This window comes from Monodon monoceros, unplaced genomic scaffold (genome assembly GCF_005190385.1).
Source record: "Monodon monoceros isolate NGI ecotype Baffin Bay Population unplaced genomic scaffold, NGI_Narwhal_1 Super_Scaffold_17, whole genome shotgun sequence".
Lineage (NCBI taxonomy): Eukaryota > Metazoa > Chordata > Mammalia > Artiodactyla > Monodontidae > Monodon > Monodon monoceros.
The window spans coordinates 2,117,596-2,138,977 of record NW_021703773.1 but is presented as its reverse complement, the minus strand read 5'-3'; the positions used below and the strand labels follow the sequence as shown (position 1 = coordinate 2,138,977).

Below are 21,382 nucleotides of genomic sequence, written 5' to 3'. Positions count from 1 at the left end.
GACTCCTGGACCAGGGCCCAGTTTTTCTCTGCCTACACACTGATTTCAACCAGATAAATTTCTAAATGCCCTGTGAACAACAGATACTGATTTTCAAAGCTGGATGACAATGTAGCATTTGAAAAGAGCATCTGGAGTTAAAAACTGCATAACAAGTCCACAATCTCTGCTAACAGAAATTTTAAGGGAAAACGTTCATAGACCTATCCATATAGGTCTTCTAAACGTTAACACTTAAAGAAAAAAGTATAACGGTGACTTTTAATAACACTTACTCTAGAAAATGTAAACTTTCCTGCTTATAAGTGAAAGAAAATGGCAATTACCAATCTTGACCAGCTCCATCCACTGCACACCTTTTGTACCAATTGCGACGAGGGAGAATCCAATGGTGGCCCCAACAATGCAGTGAGTCCCCGAGATCGGGAGCCTCAGGAAGGAAGCAATGAGCTGCCAGACGGCGGAGCCTGCGGGTTGAAGATAAAAAACAAAGACAGAAAAAAGTCAGATATACAGCGGGATGTCTCAAACAGCCATAGATGGAAGAAAGCCAAATTACGGTCTCCTTCCCAATGCCTCCCTGGGGTTAATTGTCTCTGGATTGTTTCTTTACAAAGCCCTGAGAGAAACCACTCAAATAACTTTAGCCAAAGGAACATTCTTCAACACTGAAGGGATAATGCTGACTTATTCAAAGGAAAGTACTTGCAAGTAGTTAAAGAAAAGCCCCGTGATGTCAGTTCCTAGTTGCCTTTGTCATGGTTAAGCAAGGGTGCTGGTGATGAGGTGAGTTCTGATGTGAAGTGTGGCCAGGACCAAGCAGGAGAATGAACATGGAGAAACAGGAAAGGCTGCGTATTGGAAAAGATTCTGCTGTAGTTACGCCGTTCAGTCACATCATGAGGAGGCTCGATATCGCCTACGTATATTAGTCGGTACAAGAGAGAGTATAAAATACAAACATCAAATCACAATGCTGTATACCTGAAGCCAATATAATGTCACGTCGAATATACCTCAGTAAAAACAAAGAGAGAGTGTGTGTAATCCCGCATTACTTTTCGCCATTTTGCCTCTCCTGTGAGAAGTAACTATGATATTTAACCCCACGCTGGGCATCTACCCTCAGCGCCTGCCCAGGCGGCTGGGCCTCTTTTGGCCTGCTCCCTCCAGGCCTTCTAATTCTCAGGAATTAAGAGGATCCCTGGGTTTGGGCTTTGTGTCCTTTTACCTCAATTTCGCCACCCTTTTCTAGGCTTCGTGTTCTTCCAGGCTACAGTTCACTTCAGATATTTTCATAAGCAGATCAAGTTTTGCAGGGAGTATTAAAAGCATTGGCTGGGGAGAGGTCACTTTCGGAAACAGCTGTTGAAAAGCTCACAAAGGGCTGCAGGGGACGAAGGGCCTGGCTGATAAGCAGGGCACGGCCTTAATCCCAAGTGTTAACTCTGGAAATCTGGCTGCTTGGTAGCAGCACTTTTAAACAGACCCCTGGCATTTTCTCCAAAAACATCTGCGTCACAGAGGCTTGTGAGAGGTTGTGCAGGTCCCCATTTGCGGAGCAAGGCTGACAGCTGCTCTGGGAGCGCCAGGCAGGCTGACCTTTGCGCCGCAGCGGGCCGTGACCCTGAACCTACTCCCTGAAACGTGTGCTGGGAGGAGGAGGGCCAGCCTTGGGCTGCCAAACCGGTGACAGGCTTGATGGCAGCAACCAGGCTCCCCCGTGGGCAGTCCTGCAAGCCCGGACATCTAAGCCCTGGGCTCCTCAGGGACTAGTTGTTTTAAAAATAAAGCCAGACTTTGGAGCGTGTTTCACACCACAGAACCAGAACTTAAAAAGCAAATATTCTTACAAAAAGTAAAATACCCTAGTGATGTTAAGAGAATGGGATAAGCTCACCCACGTGAATTCAGACCATGAGGTTTTCAATTCTGAAAGCCACTCTCCTCTCTCTGGCTGACTTTATAACAGGGGGGTTTGTAAGGAAAGGTAGGGGGACGGGGCTGCCTGAGAGAGGGAGGGATGGGGGGTGGGCACTGGGGAGCAGGGGACAGAGGGGAGGACGGGGCCTTGCAAGGCGAGAGTGGGCCAGAGGCCCTCCTTGACCTTGGGAATTCCTGGAGGTGAATGGGATTACATTAGCGTGAAGGAAAAGTGGTAACAAGGGAGAGCTTAACCTAAGATAACGACGTCCTGCAATGAAGGAGGGGGTTAAACAGAGGATGAGGCTGCCAGACAAAACCTGGGGAAAGTGGAGGTTAAGATGGGTGTCTGAGGCCACAGGCTCCTGGAGGATGAAAGAACGGCAGAGAAGGCACAGGTTACGCGGAGGCAAAGAAGACCCAGCACTTCCTAGGGTGGTTCCAGGAGATGGCTCGGTCGTCCTGTCGTGGGTATTTCCACGAAAAGATGGCGCGTTCTGAATTCTCAGTGGATTTTGGGAACCATTGGCGGTTTCATACTAAGTGGGTCGACTGTTGCTTTAGGGCTGAGCTAGAGTCCCCAGAGGTGCCTTGTTCAGGAGGTGTGGCTGGCATGAGCAATTTCTTCTGCCCAATCAGCTTAACACTACCGCAATTCTACCAGCAAGCACAGAGACCCATGGGCTTGGGGTGAAGATTATAAAGAAAAAAGAGAAAAAAAATAAAGAGATGGGGAGAAAAGGGACAAAGAAAGGGATGTTGACTTTAAAAGAGGAAGATTGGGAGAACTCAGGCATCTGAACAGAATCATCTCGGTTTGGGCCAATCACGATTATACCGCCATCCTAAGCTTCCCCAGTTCCCATGTACAAGGAACCCAATTTTAAAAGTCTAGGTAACTCTCACCAATTCCCAACAAAATAGGCTTTGAGATTCTTCTAACCACACACCAAAAAAAAAAAAAAAAAAAAAAAAAGACACCAAAGCAAACCAAATCAAGTTATTCAAGCAAAAATCCCCAAATGCTTTGGTTGACCTAAATTCTAGTGGAGGTAAGTATCCTTCATTCTTTGAGTGTAGAGACCAAGGCCAGGGGTGGGAAAACCCAAAAACTGGACAACTTATGCTGTCTACACGGCAAGTTAGTGGTGACGTGGAGCTCAGCCCGCAGGCCTTCCGTCCACCCAGGGCCCTGGGGCAGCCTCACAAACAAACCTCCTCAGTAAGCACCACCACTCCCCAAAGGGCTCATCCAACTCAAGGAGGAACCTCTGTTAAGACTGAACTTCATCACTGTATAGCACAGGGAACTCTACTCAATCCTCTGTAATGACCTATATGGGAAAAGAATCTATAAAAAGAGCCGATATATGTATATGTATAACTGACTCACTGTGCACCTGAAGCTAACACGACGTTGTAAATCAACTACACTCCAATTATAAAATTAAAAAAAAAAGACTGAACTTCATCAGTGTTTTTCTTTATTTCTCCTCTACTTTCAATATATCTTGTCCGCATCATACCGACTGGCAAAATCTTAATTTCCTCCTGATATGATTATGTCTTAGATATTGATCATGACTACTGAGGGTGAATTTGACAAACAACTGTCAAACTGTCAGGGAAACGTCAATTATACCGGACTGTGATGAGAAGTACATGTTCAGTGAAGGTGAAAATTCAATCATTACAGTAGCTGTTGTAGTAAATGATTTTTAATTCTTAAAAATAATGATGAATTAAAGTCATCATGAGCCTTACATCTTTCACACAACATGTGCAGCTGACAAAGAGGAACTCCTCAGCACGTATGACCAGCTTACTATGCTTTAGTAGTATTTAATTCCTTACTGAGGACATCCATCTTCCAACCAAAGGCCTCAACTACTCTACCTCTCAAACTAACCCGCTGTAAAGAAAAGATGATGGGCCACCTTAAACCTGGCAAATGACCTGCACATTCTGGGGGCTTAAGAAGTGCTGGCGGTGGTAAACCCCTGGGGATCCGTGGGATGTAGCCATGTTCTTGGTCCACCAGCATCCGGCCTCCCGGTGCAGGGCTCTCCCCACAAAAGCATGTGCCCTGTTGAAAGCAGAAGGTGGCAGAACTCCCCTCTCCCCCCTCTCCCCCACTACCTGTGTAGACACGCCATCTGCTGTGCATCACCTCGACCTAGAGGCAAGCAGAGGAGGAGCTTGTCGGCTGCACCTAAGGCCCTGCTGCCCGAATCTTCCAGCTCAGCGAGGGCAGCGCCCACGGTGCTGCCAGTGTGGAGTCGCCTCGGGCAGGGGAGGAACCACACGCCCGACACCACCAATAAAAGGTCCACACCACCAATAAAAGGTCCGACTGCAAACAGGTGACATACAAGTGATCTTCCAGTGGAAAACAAAACAAGCGTACTAGGGCTTCCCTGGTGGCGCAGTGGGGGCTCCCCTGGTGGCGCAGTGGTTGAGAGTCCGCCTGCCGATGCAGGGGACACTGGTTCGTGCCCCGGTCCGGGAGGATCGCACATGCCGTGGAGCGGCTGGGCCCGTGAGCTATGGCCGCTGAACCTGAGCGTCCCGAGCCTGTGCTCCACAACAGTGAGAGGCCCGCGTACCACAAAAACAAACAAACAAAAAAAAAAACAAACAAAAAAACAAGCATACTAGATGGAGCTCCCAGGGGTGGAATCAGAAAGTCCAAACAAACACTAACAAAAGGAAGACAAATGACAGAGAAGACCAGAGTTTCTTGAAAACACAGTCACTTAAGAGTCAATTGGTAACTGCTTTAAAACTTCAACGGAGAATACAGAAGTTAAGCTAATAAATACTGTTTTGGGGCAACCACGTTTTCAAAACATTACTTCCTAACTGATGGAAAATCTATGAAAAAATAGAAATGAATCTTCAAGGTTTATAAATAAACCTAAGTAAACCTCTCAAACACATTCATTTAGACGTGTTCTTTCTTTAATAACTTTCAAGCAGCTTTAAAATGACAAAGAGCTATGCTACAAATATCTTTTTCTGGACTTTATGAAAAGCACTGACTTAACCAAAATCTATTTGGACAAGCAAGTCTGCCATACATTCAAGGGAAGAAATGGTTGCTTGATATTCGAACACTGACCAAAATCATAACTGAATTAAAACACAGAGAGCACAAATAAGGTAGAGTAAATGAGAAATCTGCAAAAGTATACATACATACATATATGGCTGAATCACTTTGCTGTACACCTGAAACTAACACAACATCGTAAATCAACTGGACTTCGGTAAAAATAAAAAAGAACCATCAAACCAGTTTTTGAAAAGTTAAAACAAAAATCTCATTTATGGATATGACAAATGAGAAATGGGTCAGTGGACACATTCCCACAGGTGGAAAGACGAGGCTACTTACCGACCATGGCACTGACCTCCCCGGCCATGAGCGTCTCCACAGTGTGGTTGTACAGGTTCACGTCAATGATGCCTTTCCGGATGGTCTCTCCGACTTTGGCCCCCAGTAACACCGAACCGGTGGTTTCAAAGATTGAAGCCAGGATGCAGGCCTGCCTCAGGGTCACCACGCCCGAGCCCACGGCGGTACCAAACGAATTGGCAACATCATTGGCACCCACGGAAAATGCCAAGATAAAAGCTATGAAAAAACCCAAGATGACCATCCACAGATACTCATCTGCGGCCATTTTGGAAAGGGGGTTCCGGGTACTCTTCTTTTGCAGAAGTATTTGAAAGCTGCTGAGCTTGAGGTTCAAACGTCGTCAGGCCGAGAGTTCTCGTGAACAGTGAGTCTGCTCTGGAAAGTGCCGGATGATGCTGGAGCTGCACAAACTGCTAGCTGCTGGTTTTCAAACTACTGTCAGGACAGTTCATTGGGTTGTGTTCAGTCAGCGGTAAAACACATTCCATATTTTCCTTCCCAGTCTGGGGAAGCTGTGAGATCTCCCCCTGTAACAGGAAGAAGACAAAAGAGATCAACTATCCTGAGGAACCGGTGACAACAGTTTGTTCTTTCAGAAAGAAATGTTTGGAAACTGCTGATAGGATCTCACGCTGGCATGTGGCAGATCTGACCATAAAGCAACGCAAGGAAGATTATAATCAGGCTAACTGCCCAGACCACCCCCAGAAAAGCTGATTCTAGAACGTCACAGGGTGAAGCTGCTTTATGATCACAGATAGGAAGTCTTAATAGGATACATTTTTATGCAATTTGAAAAATATATGTGGTCTTTATTTTAGAAAGAAAAAATTGCCTTGGATGAGCAAAAGATAAGGAAACGAGAAATTCAGAGTTACCGAGTTTTTCAAATACGTGGACCGCACCTAATTTCTTGGAGCAGGATGACCCGATGTGGCTGTGACACCGTGGGGTGTGGCAACTGTCTACCTGACCATTTGCACACCCTGAGCTCGGCAGGCCCGGGTCAGACACGAAGTGACTCCTTCAAAAGGTGACAGGGTGGGAACTGAAGGGGCTCCCGGGGGACAGGGAAGCTGGAGCGAAGCGACCCTGTCAGAGCAAGAAGCAGAGCAGGTCACTACGCCCTGTTTCCCACCTTGCTCGGGGAACAGTCAGAGGCCTGACCATGGCCTGGGAGGCCCTCCCAGATCTCCGTGGGGCTCCCCCAGCAGATGTCCTCGGGGCTCCCCCCCAGATCTCAGGGCTCCCCCACCAGATCTCCTCGGGCCCCCCACCAGATCTCCTCGGGCTCCTCCACGAGATCTCCTCGGGGGTCCCCCACCAGATCTCCTCGGGGGTCCCCCACCAGATCTCCTCGGGGCTCCCCCACCAGATCTCCTCGGGCCCCCCACCAGATCTCCTCGGGCTCCCCCACCAGATCTCCTCGGGCTCATCCCCCACCAGATCTCGGTGCTCCCCGACCAGATCTCATCGGGCTCCTCCCCCACCAGATCTCGGGGCTCCCCACCAGGTCTTCTCGGGGCTCCCCCCCAGATCTCTTCAGGCCTCCCCACCAGATCTCCTCAGGCTCCCCGACCAGACCTCCTCGGGCTCCCCGCCTGACCTCCTCGGGCCGCCCCCCCCAACCCCTCCCGGGCTCACTGACCTCAGCCCCTGCCCACCCCCTCCCCTCACTGGCTCGCTCTCCTCAGGCCCTTTGTACCTTCTGGTCCCTCTGCCAGAAACAGCCTGTCTGATGGCTGCACAGCTCATCACCTGCTCCAAGTCCTTCTCTGCCCAGATGTCACCAGAGCAGCCCTCCCTGACCCTGTCGAAGAGCACCCCCCATGCCATTATCCCTCCCTCTCACCTGACCTTTTGTCTTTTCTACTGACCACCTCATTCATTCATTCACTCACTCACTCCTGTCCGGCCCCTCACGGGACGCAAGGACTTTGCTGTGTCTCCAGCACACAGACTAGCGCCTGGCACGGGGTAAGCCCTAATCAAGTTGTTGAATAAGTGAAGAAAGAAGCTATTAAACAAATGAAATAACTCTTGCATAGGCTTCCTCCTGGGATGAAGATGTGACATCACAGAATTAATACATATGTGAAGTAAAAAGGTCACTAAAAGCCTCAGAACGGTGGTGTTCTATTATTATATAGTCAAAGTACCACATCTGTGTAGTTCCTTTGAGCGGTTCTAGGCATCGGGAATGGTGCCCATAAATGCTAACTGAACTGAATAAAACAGGCTCATACACCACGTCATACACAACATAATGATCAATCAACATTAAGGTTATTTAGAGGGAAAAAAGCAGGACATAAAATTTATGTACCTGTGATTGTGGCAACGTTAAAAGGCATATAAAAGACCAAAAGGTAATCACTAAAATTGTAACAGTGGTTAAGCTTAAGAAGCAGTGTCAGAGATCATTTTTTCCTTTCCTCCAAAAACTGTATACCATGGTGATGTGCTTTTCAAATTAAAATAATACATAAAAAACAAATCAATAAACGTATATTGAGAACCATCTTTTTAAAAAATATAATTCACTAAAATGTGGTGAGTACACGTGCTGGGAGGGCAGGGTAGGCAATGCTACAAGGCACACGATGAAATAAAAAATGTGCCCTGACCACCTTCTCACTTTCTAAGCTTCGTGGTCCACGCAATTCTGGAGATTCTGGGCCCAACGGAGACACGGGAAAAGACCCCTCTAAAGGCAAGAGACAACGTTCTATAAATGAAAATACAAAATTAAACCATTCTGGACCAATATCATCTATCTTAAAATATAAGAAAATTCTAGATGAAAGTTCATCTGTCAGGTTAGGCGGCCCAGAGGGCCAACAAGGACAATGCCCAACAGATATTTACTGCAGGCCCCGCCTGCCCGTCACGGGGAAGACGCTGAGTGATGAGGGACGGGGTCCGGCACGTGCGGAGCTCCCATCCAGGGAGGGAAACAGATGCTCATTGACACACACACGTCAGACCATCAGCTGCAGCCGATGCTACGGAAGCAGGAGGCTCTCGCGCACGTGCAGCATCACGAGCGCACGATGGGGGCAAGGCCTGGTCTGCGCGGGCAGGAGAGGGTCCCCTGCCATCTAAGGACGGGGGGGGGGGGGTCAACCTGCGACTGGGGGAGGCATTCCAGGCGGTTCCCAGCTGGGAAGGAGCGGGACGAGGGGAGGGGACCGGTGGCAGCCGGGGTGAGGGGCCCACGGTGGAAGCTGAGCTGGACCATATTAAAGACTGTGGTCACCGACTAACAACAGGGGGCGCTGAAAGGGTGCTGTCATGCTCAGACCCTCCTTCTGGGAGGCCCCCTGGCCACAGTGGGAAGAGAGAACAGGATGGAGGCCGGGGTGGATGTGGGGAGACTGCCTACGAGGCCCCTGCTTGGCGCAGATGGGGTGTCCTGGGCCCAGGGCAGGGGTGGTGACAGGGGAAGAGAAGTGATGCAAAGAAGCCAACCATGGCGTTGGCTTGTCAACAGCGGCGGAGAGAGGAGAGCTGGCGCCTACCTGTGGAGCTGGGCTGAAAAGTCACTGAGCAGGGTGTGTTTTCCCTTCTGCACTGTACTTGGTTTTGTTTGTCAGTGGCAGGACGGTGTCTGAGCACAGCTCGTGGCTGGACACGGCACACACAGGGGTGAAGGCAGCTCAGCAGCGATGCCCTCAGCCCAGCTTTGCTTGGAGTGAGGCTTCTCATTGTCTTTATGGTCCCCCTGGCACCATTTCAGAGCAGGGATTCCCTCTCCTACTTAGATGACCTTAGATAACTTATCTCCACAACTGTGTCTATGTTTTCTCCTTCACACTCAAACCCTCAGCCAACCAGCTGAAGTGCAAAAGCAGCTGGTCGAGGAGAAATGGTTTTGCCTCTTTTCTGAGCCCAGATGATTGCTATCTTGCATGATATTTACCCGGCCAGTTTCTTATTGCAAGTACCAACACCCTGACTTTCTCCATTGATTTTTATCAAATGTGAGCAAAATACAGAGCTTAAATAACCACACAATCTGCTCTATGGAAAAAGATAGCAACGCCGCTGAAACCGAGCCCTCAGCGGGCCAGAGGACCACTGTGCAGGAGGCCACAGTGGAAGTTTGCCAAGAACACGGCCCAAATTCAGAGCGGCTGAGGCCCGACCAGGACGCCGTCGGGGAGTGCTGGTGTCTGAAAGTAGGATTTTGAAGGGAGGTGATCACATCAGTGGGGAAATCTGACTTATTCAATAAATGATGCTGGGACAACGTGCTAGCTGCTAACTATCTGGAAGGAAGAAAAAAGTGAGATCCCTACCTCACACCAAGTTAAAGATGGAAAGAGTCAACACATGTGAGTTCACGGGAATCCTGCAGCTGGAGACAGAGGAGTCTGAGGTGTGGAAGCATCACTTGGAAATGCCTCTTCTTGTCCTCAGCAGTGGTTCTCAACAAGGGGCAGTGCTGTTTGGAACCTCCAGCAAATGCCTTGTTCCTTCTAACTCTCCTAGGAGGGCTTTTCTGAAAAAGGTCAGGACGAGGTGGGGGGAGGTTGGAACAAGCTTCCTCTTTCCCTCTCCTTCCCCGAGTGTGAAAGCCCCTACATGGTCGGGATTCACAGGACTGAACGTTACGAGATAGTCGTCAATTTTCAGATGCCATCAACCTCTTGCACTGGAAGAACAGAGCCCTTCAACTGTTTGACTTATCGCAGGAGGTACTGAGGGTCTCATAAGCTGTGTCCGAAACGCGTCCTGTTCACAAGATCCTGTCTTTCCTCAGAGGCTTCTGAACAAGCTGCTCGGCTCGGCTCTCCTGCCCTCGTGTCTAGGCCTTCAGCTCTGAATGAGCCCTCCTCAGGGCTCCTGAGCTGAGGCTTATAGATTCTCTTCTTCCACGAGCATCCGCCTCAACTCTCCCTAACACCCTCTTCTCCACCCTAGAAACAGGAATGTTAAAGGAAGGGTGAAAACAAACGTTCTCAGGATATTTCTAGTCACGTTTGTACGCTGTTTAAAAACAGCAATGTTGCTGAGTTGTAGCACTTAATAGACATTTGTGCACAGAGGAGCTTGGGTGGGAGGGTCCTGCTCTGAAACGCTGCCAAAGGTGACACCCGAGGAGACCCCTGACCCTTCCAGCAAAGGTGCTGCTCCAGCCCCCCTCCGCCCTGCACACCCCTCCCCCCAGCCTGGGGTCTAACCATCTCCCCAGTCCGGCTACCAGCCCCAGACAACCAGGTCGGTGGCAGACTGTGGCCTGTTCAGGAGCTCAGACCCACGCAGAAAAGAATCCCAAAGATGACTTTTGGCTTCTTCCCCAAGCACACACCTATTTTCATCAATTCATGTGCCAATTTCAAACTCAGCTTTTTAAAGAACACCTCTCATCCTGAAGGATGCTTACCGAGCTGCCCTTACATTTCACCCAATAACTTCGCAGTCCTTCTCCTGTCCCTATGATGCAGAAGGAATTCAATACATCTATAAAATGTCTTATTTCCTGGGTCTGCTAGGAAACAGTGTAAGTAGGGCAAGGTCCTACTTGATGAGGCTTAATCTCATTTACTGACATGAGCTGAGTCATAGTTAATAGCTGCTTACATCCTCCAGCTTGATACACTCTAAAGCAGATACGAGGAGAGCATCCACTGTGCTGCTTCTGGGCAGCGCGGCTCTTTTCCCTGACACTCGTGGGCCACACCCAGGCCAGGCCCTCCCTTTGACAGATGACAAGAAAGAGCCAGGTCCCCCATGCAGAGAACCTGGGGCTCTGAAGTTATTTTCCAACACCTCCCCTGAGGCCCAAGTGCTTCACACACACCCTCTGAAAATGTACCACCTGCTCTCCCGGAAACCGGGGCTGGATCTTGAATTCTGACACTTAAGTCGAAATATCTCTTCAGGGGCACGATGTAAAATCCAGTAACCCTCTGCTACATGTGGGTGAGCCTGACTAGTAAGACAAAGAAACTACTAGCTTTTCCTGGTAATATTTAAATAAAACGGAAGATTCACTTTTGGAATCTTATGACTTGTGGAGAACAGCACAGCAGAAACATTTTTCTTTCACCATTCAGGATGTAGATCTTGTCATAAGGAGTTTCTATTAACAACATCATTCTTTTTTTTTTTTTTTTTTAACATCTTCATTGGGGCACAACTGCTCCACAATGGTGTGTTAGCTTCTGCCTACAACATCATTCTTGAATAGCTCACAGAAACATCGACTGCAAACGCTTAAATGTTAAAAAGACAGTTTAAAAAGTAATAGTATATTTAGGGTAGAAAACGCTGAGTTTCATATTTTCACACGAATGATAAAAAATGGAAACATTACTAGAATGGGTCTGAAACTGGCCTCTGCCCCCTTTAAACAGCGTATTCACAGATAAGCGGAGCGGCCTTGGGAGCAGAGGTGCCTGGAGAAAGGCAGGTGGATGCTGTTCTGATGACGGCAGAGGCGGGGGGACGGGCAGAGGGGACGAGGAGGGGAGAAGAGGGAGAAAACGACGTCAGAAGGCAAGGTGACAACGCAGCCAGAGGTCAGGCGCCACCTGGAACAGGGGTTTGGAGGCAGAGGATGCAGATAACAGGGGCAGGAGAAGCAGGTGTCCTCGCTGGGGACTGAGCACGGACACAGAGCCTGGAAACAATGACGTACGACATGCAAAGCGAACGACGCGGGACTTCCCTGGTGGCGCAGTGGCTAAGCCTCCGCGCTCCCAATCCAGGGGGCCCGGGTTCCATCCCTGGTCGGGGAACTGGATCCTGCAGGCACGCCGCAACTAAGGAGCCCGCCTGCTGCAGCTAAGACCCAGTGCAACCAAATAAATTAAAAAAAAAAAAAAAAAAGGGAACAACGCAAACTGGAACAGAAGTGGCCTGGACGTCGGCCAACAGATGCGGCCCCTGCCCAGCCCTGTGTGTCCTTCGCCTCCTCCTTTTCTCTCTGCTGTTAGAAAAGAGCATTTGTTTCTCCTGCCCAGAGAAGGGGAAAGAGCACAGGACCAGTCAGGGCCCCGGGTCCATGCCACTCCAGCCTCCTCCTGGCTCCACAGCCCTGGGCAAGTCATATCAACGCCTCATCTGAAAAGTGGGAAGAACGGCACACAGCATGGTGGTGGGTGAAGGCCCCCAGCTCAGCACCAGGGATCCACACGTGGCGACCTGCCGTTACTGGCAGATAAAGCCCTGGGCAATGGTCAGGAAACCTGAAGCCCAAGCCTGGCGCTGCTACTAACTAGCAACGTGGCCGTGGGTAAGTCCTGTCTCACCACCTGCAAAGGGGGACAGGAATAGCAAATCTAACGCATGCAAAGTGTTTTGTAAGTTGCGGGTAGCCTCAAGCAACTTGAAGTTATGGTATCACTGTAGTCACAGGAATTGTAACAGAGTAAGGTTCCCAAATCCTTCTAGAAGGATCTTTCTCACTCGTATGCCCCCGTCTCCCTCCAGTGCGGCTCTTCTTCCTCGATGTACCGACTCTGGCCTTGTCTTTGCTTGAAGACTGACATACACTCTAAGGTGCAGGAACTTCTTTGAGGGGTGGAGGGAGGCGAAGAGGTAGAGAAAAAAGAACCCTAAAAGGTACTAAGAGAAAAAAATCCACACAAAATGGTAAAGCCACTTTGGAAAACAATTTGGTGGTTTCTTATACAATACAGCATACAAGCCAGCAGTCCCGTTCTGAGGTGTATTTACCCAAGAGAAATGGAAACACACGTCTACACAGGAAACTTTCTGTTCTCTCTCGAGTATGGTGGTGGTTATACTACTATGCATGTGTGTCAAAACTCATGGAACTGTACACTTACAACTGGTGGGCTTGACTGTATGTAAATTATGCCTCAATCAAGCTGATAAGAAAATAACACTGGAATATATAAAGAGGTGAGGTGATGGATGCACTAATTGACGAGATGACAAGAATCCTTTCGCAATGTAAATGTACAAATACATATCAAATCATCACAGCGTACACTTTATTTTTTTATTATTATTATTTTTTTTGCGGTACGCGGGCCTCTCACTGTTGCGGCCTCTCCCGTTGCGGAGCACAGGCTCCGGACGCGCAGGCTCAGCGGCCATGGCTCACAGGCCCAGCCGCTCCGCGGCATGTGGGATCTTCCCGGACCGGGGCACGAACCCGTGTCCCCTGCATCGGCAGGCGGACTCCCAACCACTGCGCCACCAGGGAAGCCCGACACTTTAAATTGTAACATTTAAATGGTAGTATCTTACCATTTTATTTGTCAACTATATCTCAACAGAGCTGAGGAAAAAAAGAAGGAAAACGACAGGGTCATCTTTGATATTTTCCCTTCCTGTACTGCCACACGGTCCCCCCAACCCCCAAGTCCCCTAGGATAAGGTATAAAAGTTATTAAATAGTTAAAAACAGAAAGAAAGAACCACTCCCTTACCTGAGGAAAGAAGGAACATTCCACTCAGACACAGTAAAACCAGCCAGTGCAACCAATGGAGCCAGGGGTCAGGGGCAGGCTGTCACCCTTGCTCCAAACAATGGTGTCGAGAAGCAAAGAGCACACCAGATCAGAGGAGGACGCTGCACTGCACAGGGAAAGGCCCACAGAAAGGGACTCACACACAGCTTTTCCGAGGCCAGAGACGAGAGAGGAAGGCCTGCTGCTGGGAGAGCCTACTGACCGCCCTTCAAGATGGGCACTTAGTGCTTCCACAGAGAAGAGAACAGCCGGCCTTCCCGTGGAGGTAAGTCTCCATTAGTTCCATAGGACCCAAAAAGAGGTACCCTTCGAGAGCATTCAAGGTTAGGGCAAATATAAGCATTTCAGCTGAAAATCACTTCTGTGGAGGGCCACAGACTGCAGGTACTTTAAATCTGAACTTGTGGACATCTCATGTACCAAAGCTTCCAGGAGGTCAGTTACAGTAGATGAGAGCATGAGATAATAAAAGTGTCACCTTGTTTGCAACTCCAATACCAAACTCGACAATCAGTCCAGTAATGTCATCTCCCAAAAGTACAGTCAGAAATGATTTACACAGTTCCGAGCAACGGTGTTTATTTTCATATGAGGAATGGTGCTTGTATGCTTGCCAGGCTGGGCCAGAGGCAGGGCCATCCCGGTCCTCTACCTTGAAGGAGGAGGACTCAGGTAGGGAAGGGGTGTTCTTTATGACATCAGTCTCAAAAGTTCAAGAAGACAAGTAAATAATTTAAAATGTGAATAAATACTCATGTACAAAGATGTTTATTAACAGGGTCATTTATAATGATCATGAAAAAGAGAAAACCACCTAACTGTCCCCGGACAGAAGAATGGCTGCAGAAACACGGGTGACTTCTAAAGATGAAATATTATGTAGTCACTAAAATGGTGTAACTTGAGAGTTTTACATGACATCGGAACATAGTAATAATCCTAAGTGAAAAATCCGTAAACAAAATGGCCTGGGCCATATTTCAACCATGTTTAAGAATGCACTGGGGGCTTCCCTGGTGGCGCAGTGGTTGAGAGTCTGCCTGCCGATGCAGGGGACACGGGTTCGTGCCCCGGTCCAGGAGGATCCCACGTGCCGCGGAGTGGCTGGGCCCGTGAGCCATGGCCGCTGAGCCTGTGCGTCCGGAGCCTGTGCTCCGCAACGGGAGAGGCCACAGCGGTGAGAGGCCCGCGTACCGCAAAAAAAAAAAAAAAAAAAAAAGGATGCACCGGGGGCTAAGGGACTAAAGAAACAGGCCCCAATAAGAGCGACTCTCTCTAGGTGTTCTTTACATTTTTTGATATTATGAAAACTGTTTACAATGAGCAATTACTGCTTTCATCAATTAAAAAACAAACCTTCAAACACTACAAAGTACTTTTTGTTTAAAGTTAGGCATGTACAACCTAAATATGCTCAGTTTTTCCCAGTAAAGAAAATGAATTTCATATGAATCTGTCTCTTTTCAGCCTAGGCCTCTCAGACAATTCTTTCTTCCTTACGACCCACAACTTAAGATGCAAAATACGTCTTCTGTTCTCTTCATTTATCTTATCTTCGTTTTTCACTTTCAAGGCTGTCCCTTCATTCTGGTGTCTGAGCCCTCGGTGAATAGGTCTCTGCATGGTTTGGGGCCTCGATGTGCAGGAGTCTAAAGGTTCCTCCTCGGTCACACTTGCTCTTTCTCTGGATTCTTTCTTCATCCTTCTCATGCTCCTCCGGAGGTTTTGGCCATCAGGACTGAACTTAACCCAAAGAATACAACAATTTCCTGATGGTCCAAGTACTTCACAGTAGTTGAGGTTAATGTTTACAAGAAACAACCTATGATTAACTCTTTTAGCCTATCTTGGTTCACAGAATTAGAGAAGCATAAAACATTCGAACTGAAGGGACTTTTAGAAGTTATCTATTCCAATTTTGGTCCTTCTGAAGATGTGACTGTCCTGAGAGTACAGGTTGTGATTACCCACTTACTGTGTAGGCGGCGCTCAAACGAAACCTGTGTGAAGGCAGCAGAAGTGATGCCCCTGGCTGACATGCATCGGGCTTTCTCAATGACACTACTCCTGACCCCGGGGGGTGGGATACCTTGAGGTCCTGGCCTCAGCCGGGGGTGGGAGGCAGAGACCATGGGGAAAGAGCAGAGGGTGATAAAGAGAGCGGGCTACCAAGAAGGCTGCAGAGCCTGCACCCTGGAACGTTTTCAGGGTCAGCTGATGTCTCAAGTGCTGTCCAGCTCCATTATTTTACATCATCCAGAGACCACAGGGCCGGGAAGAGGCAGTTTAGCCTGGAACTATGAACCACAGGATTGTCCTGTGGGGAGAGGGAGTGGAAATTTCTGACCCTCTCCTGAGCAGTGCAGTCAACGGCCTTCATGAATTTATGGAACATGAACAAACTTATTTTGGTCCTCTGGCTACAGTTTCCACTGCAGAGCCTGTGGGCTCAGCTCTTCTGTACCAGGCCCCATTCCGGATATATTCACTCTCCCTCCTGCATTTTTGTCATTCTGACATTTAAATTTCTTGTTGGCTCATAAAGCGTGTGTGTTATTCAGATGTTTTCCACACAGCCTTTTGCTCCCTGGGAAGGCACTGTCTAAACCTAGTCAGTAAAAATAGTTTTTAAAGGATGAAGAAATAAAAGCAAAATTAATTCAAATGAATTAAAAGTTAAAGGAGTTAGGATGATTTGGCCAGAAGAAGGGAAGATTTAGGAGGTCCTACATGACTTACATGAAAAATATTTCTTAGAAACGGAAAGACGGCCTCAGGAGGCATAAGTGTTAGTTTCCTGGAGGTGTTCAAATGGGATCTGAATGACTGAGTGGTGGGTTAGAGCAACAGAGCCCCTACCTATTATTTCCATTTTAAACGGATAATTCAGTGATTCCACGAAAAGGTTACCAAAAGGAAATACATTATCAGCCACTCTTTACCCAGTTGGAGATACAGCAAACACTCTTTCCAACGACAGGCGAATAGATAAACAAGATGTGGCACATACATACAATGGAATATTACTCAGTCATAAGAAGGAACGAAATTGGGTCATTTGTAGACACGTGGATGGACCTAGAGTCTGTCATGCAGAGTGAAGTAAACCAGAAAGAGAAAAGCAAGTATCGTATATTAATGCATACGCGTGGAACCTAGAAAAATGGTACAGACGAACCCATTTGCAGGGCAGGAATAGAGACGAAGACGTAGAGAATGGACATGTGAACACAGAGGGGGAAGGGGAGGGTGAGACGAATTAGGAGATTAGGTTTGACATAAATACACTACCATGTGTAAGTAAAATAGATAGCTAGTGGGAATCTGCTGTATAGCACAGGGAGCTCAGCTCAGTGCTCTGTGACGACCGAGAGCGGTGGGATGGGGGCTAGGGGATGGGAGGGAGGTCCAAGAAGGAGAGGATATAGGTATACATAGAGATGATTCACTTTGTTATACAGCAGAAACTAACACAACACTGTAAAGCAATTATACCCCAATTAAAAAAAAAAAAGTCTTTCATTGTAGTAAGAAAAACTACGCTCAGAAGGAAAAAACTTTGTAACTGAATGGGTTGCCACACACTGCAATAAGCTCCCACTGGAAATGTGGAATTACTTGCAGTGAAGATTTGAAAAATAGATTATTACCATCTTGCAGAGTGTTTTAGGTGCAATACTGCTTGAAAGCCAGGGACTAGAATAGCTGAGCTTTACACATTTTCCCCCACTCCAAGACAGAAGTGGCTCCTGAACGTTTTTCCCTTTCTGTAGGCACTATAGACAGATTCCCTCCAAATATTCTAGGTAAATATTTTCTTCACTCATAACCAAAAATAGATGCGATTTCACGAGCAAATCACTTAACATCCCTTCTATCAACTGGCAAACCTAGGATCACTTGTTCCAGTTCTGTGCCCTGAAGTGTTGGGCTGCTTGGCTAAATTCCAGGAACTATATTAGGGAAATACTTTCCCTTCAGCCACAGTTTAAAATGGAACTATGTATATAAATAGATATCTTGGTTCTTACATATTTATTTGCTAATTCTGTTCCAAGTATAATGGAAGCTCAATAAAAATGTGAATGACACAAAAACATTGATTCCTGATACCACTACGTATTATTTCTATTAATGGAACATTAGTATAAATAGAAGAGTTGATAGATGAAGATTATTAGCTTAAGTATTCTCCATGCCCAACTTATAGCCCCATATTTCTTGTTCTCATTCCAGAGGTTCTTAAGCAATAGTTCTTAGGCAGCAGAAGCAAGAGAGGACAGATAACTATTAAAATGATTTAGTCGGACTTTTTGTGATGTAGCAAAGTCTGTTCAAGGCTCTGAAGTGCCTCACCAGAAGGCATCAATTCCACCAGGAAGTGCAAAATACAGTGTAAGCAGCCTAAACAAGGCAATAAGTCCATAGATTGTTCATCTGGTTGGTAAGTCAGGTGAAAATTTAGCAGTTCTTCATATCTCTGAGGCTATGAAATTAAAGTCTTGTTACTAAATTAAGAAACCATAAGCATTTACTTGATATCACCTTCAAAGAACCACGGAGACAGAAGTTAAAAAATATAAGAGAGATAAGACAGTTTATAAGATTTCTTTGAAAATTATTTCCCAATTCTGAGAATGCTCCCGGCACTTCATTCCTTATGCATGATTAAGATAAACTTTCTTGGGCAAGTCACTAGCTCCCTTTGCCTCAATTTTTCCTTCAGAAAACTTAGAGCTGGGGAGGATGCTTTGATATGAACATAAAGAGCTTTCTTAAAACAACCAGAAAGCAACCAGATATAAGCTACTCTTTAGTGATGTTTTAAATCAGTTAAGAGAAGAAAAATATGTAATTATACTGTCTTTTATCATTACCTACTTAATTACCTTTACTGGAGTTAGTGTGTGGATTCAGATTGCTGTCTTGTGTCACTTCCTTTCAGCCTAATGAACTTCTTTTAGCATTTCTTGTAAGGCAGATCTGCTAGGAGGGGATTCTCTCAGTTTTCATTTACTTGGGAATGCTTTTATTTTGAAAGACAGCTCTGCAGGATGCAGGACTCTCTCGGCACTTTCACACGTCTTCTCACTGCCTGCGGGCCTCCACTGTTCCTGATGAGACGTCAGCTGTAGTCTTGGTGGGCTTCCCTCATACTCCCCAAGTCACTTCTCCCTTGCTGCTTTCCGATTTTCTCACTTTCAAAATTTTGACTATAATATGTCTGGGTGTGGATCTCTTTGTGTTTATCCTCGTTGGCGTTTGTTAAGCATTTCGGGTGTGTAGGTTAGTGTTTTTCATCAGCTTGGGGAAGTTGTCAGCCATGACTTCTTCGAGTGTTTTTTCTGCCCCTTTCTCTCTCTTCTACTTCTGGTATTCCCCTTGTGACACTTAACAGTGGGCTATCTTTTTCTGAGGTTCTGTTCATTTTTCTTCATTCTTCTCTCTTTCAGTTCCTCAGACCAGATAATCTCTGTCATTCTATCTTCAAGTTTGCTGATTCCTTCTTCTGACAACTCAAATCCACGGTGCAGCCCCCTAATGAGTTTTTCATTTTGGTTACTGTACTTTTCCACTTTAAAAAAGTGTTTTAATTGTGGTTAAAATAAACATAAAATTTACCATTTAACCATTTTTAAGTGTATAGTTCAGTGACATTAAGTACATTCACATTATTGTGCAAACATCCCAATCATCCATCTACAGAACTTTTAATCTCAAACGGAAACTCTATGCCCATTAAACAATAATCTTCCATTCTCCCTGGCAACCACCATTTTACCTTCTGTCTCTATGAACTTGACTACTCTATCATATGAGTGACATCATACAGTACTGTCTTTTTGTGACTGTCTTCATTTCACTTAGCATAATGTCTTCAAAGTGCACCCATGTTGTAGTATGTGTCAGAATTTCCTTCGATGTTTTAGGCTGAGTAATAGTCCATTGTATGTATAGACCACATTTTGTTTATCCATTCATCTGCTGATAGACCTCTAGGTTGCTTCTACCTCTTGGCTATTGTGAATAATGCTATTAAAATGGGTGTACAAATACCTCTTCAGGTCCCTGCTTTCAGTTCTTTCGGGTATACACCCAGAAGTGGGATTGCTGGGTCGTAGGGCGATTCTGGTTTTAATTTTTTGAGGAACTGCCGTACTATTTTGTACCCCAGCTGCGCCACTGTACATTCCCCCCAGCAGTGCACAAAGGTTCCAATTTCTCCACACGCTCACCAACACATTATTTTCTATTTTATTTTGTTTTTTAATAGGGGTGTGAGGTGATATGTCTCACTGTGATTTTGCTTTTCATTTCCCTAATGATTAGTGATGTTGGGCATCTTTTCATGTGCTTGCTGGCCATCTGTAAATCTTCTTTGGAGAAATGTCTATTTAAGTCCTTTGCCCATTTTTGAACCAGGTTGTTTTTTGCTGTTGTTGTAGGAGTTTTTTACACATTTGTATTTTGGATAATAACCCTTTATCAGATGCATGATTTACAAATGCTTTCTCCCATTCTGTTGGCTGGCTTTTCACTCTACTGATCGTGTCTTTTGATGTGCAGAAGCTTTTAATTTTGAGGTCGTCCAGTTTATCTGTCCTTACTTTTGCTGCTTTTGCTTTTGGTGTAGTATCTACATTTGGTTCTTTTTTTTTCTTATCATTTCTATCTCTTTAAGGATAGTCTCTATCTATGCGATGAGTCACTGCTCCCACACCTTCCTTTAATTCTTTAAGAATGGTTTCTTTTAGTTTTTGAACTAAGAAAATAAAATAATAGCTTCTTTGAAGTCTTTGTCTGCTAAGTTCAGTAACTGGGCCCCTCCAAAAGCAGTCTCTACTGCCCAGTTTCTCTAACATGTCCCATAATTTTCTGTTGAAAAATGGACATTTTAGATAATATATTGTAGCAACTCTGGTTACTGGTTACTCCCTCCCCACCAGAGGTTATCTGTTTGTTTGTTTACTTGGCTGGACTGATTCTGTGTAAGTCTACTTTCCCTACAGGGTACAGCCGTTGATGTCTCTGCTCAGATATTTCTCTCTTTTATATACTTTAGTCTGGCTTGCTAGGGATCACCCATGGGACAGCATAAGACACTTAACTGGTCAAAGGTTGTGCTTAAGTCCCCTTAGCTAGTTAGATTTTCATCCTCTACCATGACGTTTGGGGCTTAGAGACTACTTTCACAGTTCAGAGAGCAAGGGACGGTGGGAAGGTCTGAATATAAAGGAGCTGCACAGGAGCTGGAATTATTATGTATCCTGGCTGTGCTGGTGGCCATAAAAACCTGAGCATGTGTAAAACCGCATACCACTGTACACCAGAAAAAGTGAACATTACTGTATATAAATTTTTAAGTGACTGGATTTGCCTTTTAAGAAAAGATACCTCGACACCTGTACCGCTCTTACACAGCTGAATCCAATGTGATCACTTGGGTTCTTAAAAGTTCAGTACTTAATATTTAATAGGGAGACAGAAAACAATATCTTTCTTATTATACTATTGCCTACTGGGGGTCATTTCTTCTCAGAACACAATACAAACTAAACTTAAAAAACCATATCCTTCTAATGCTTAA

The 21,382-nt window shown here is 46.3% G+C and overlaps 1 protein-coding gene across 5 annotated transcripts in view; it reads right to left on the bottom strand.

Annotated features, from left to right (window-relative positions):
• Positions 1–21,382, bottom strand: part of SLC20A2 (solute carrier family 20 member 2) — a 109,286-nt gene that overhangs the window by 42,466 nt on the left and 45,438 nt on the right. For all 5 annotated transcript variants that reach the window (XM_029226392.1, XM_029226391.1, XM_029226395.1 and 2 more), the window contains 2 exons: positions 5,321–5,871; positions 327–467 (listed from right to left, as the gene is read on the bottom strand). In XM_029226392.1, coding sequence (XP_029082225.1) covers positions 327–467; positions 5,321–5,609 — 430 coding nt within the window. In that variant the 5' untranslated portion in view covers positions 5,610–5,871. The remainder of the gene's footprint in view (positions 1–326; positions 468–5,320; positions 5,872–21,382) is intronic.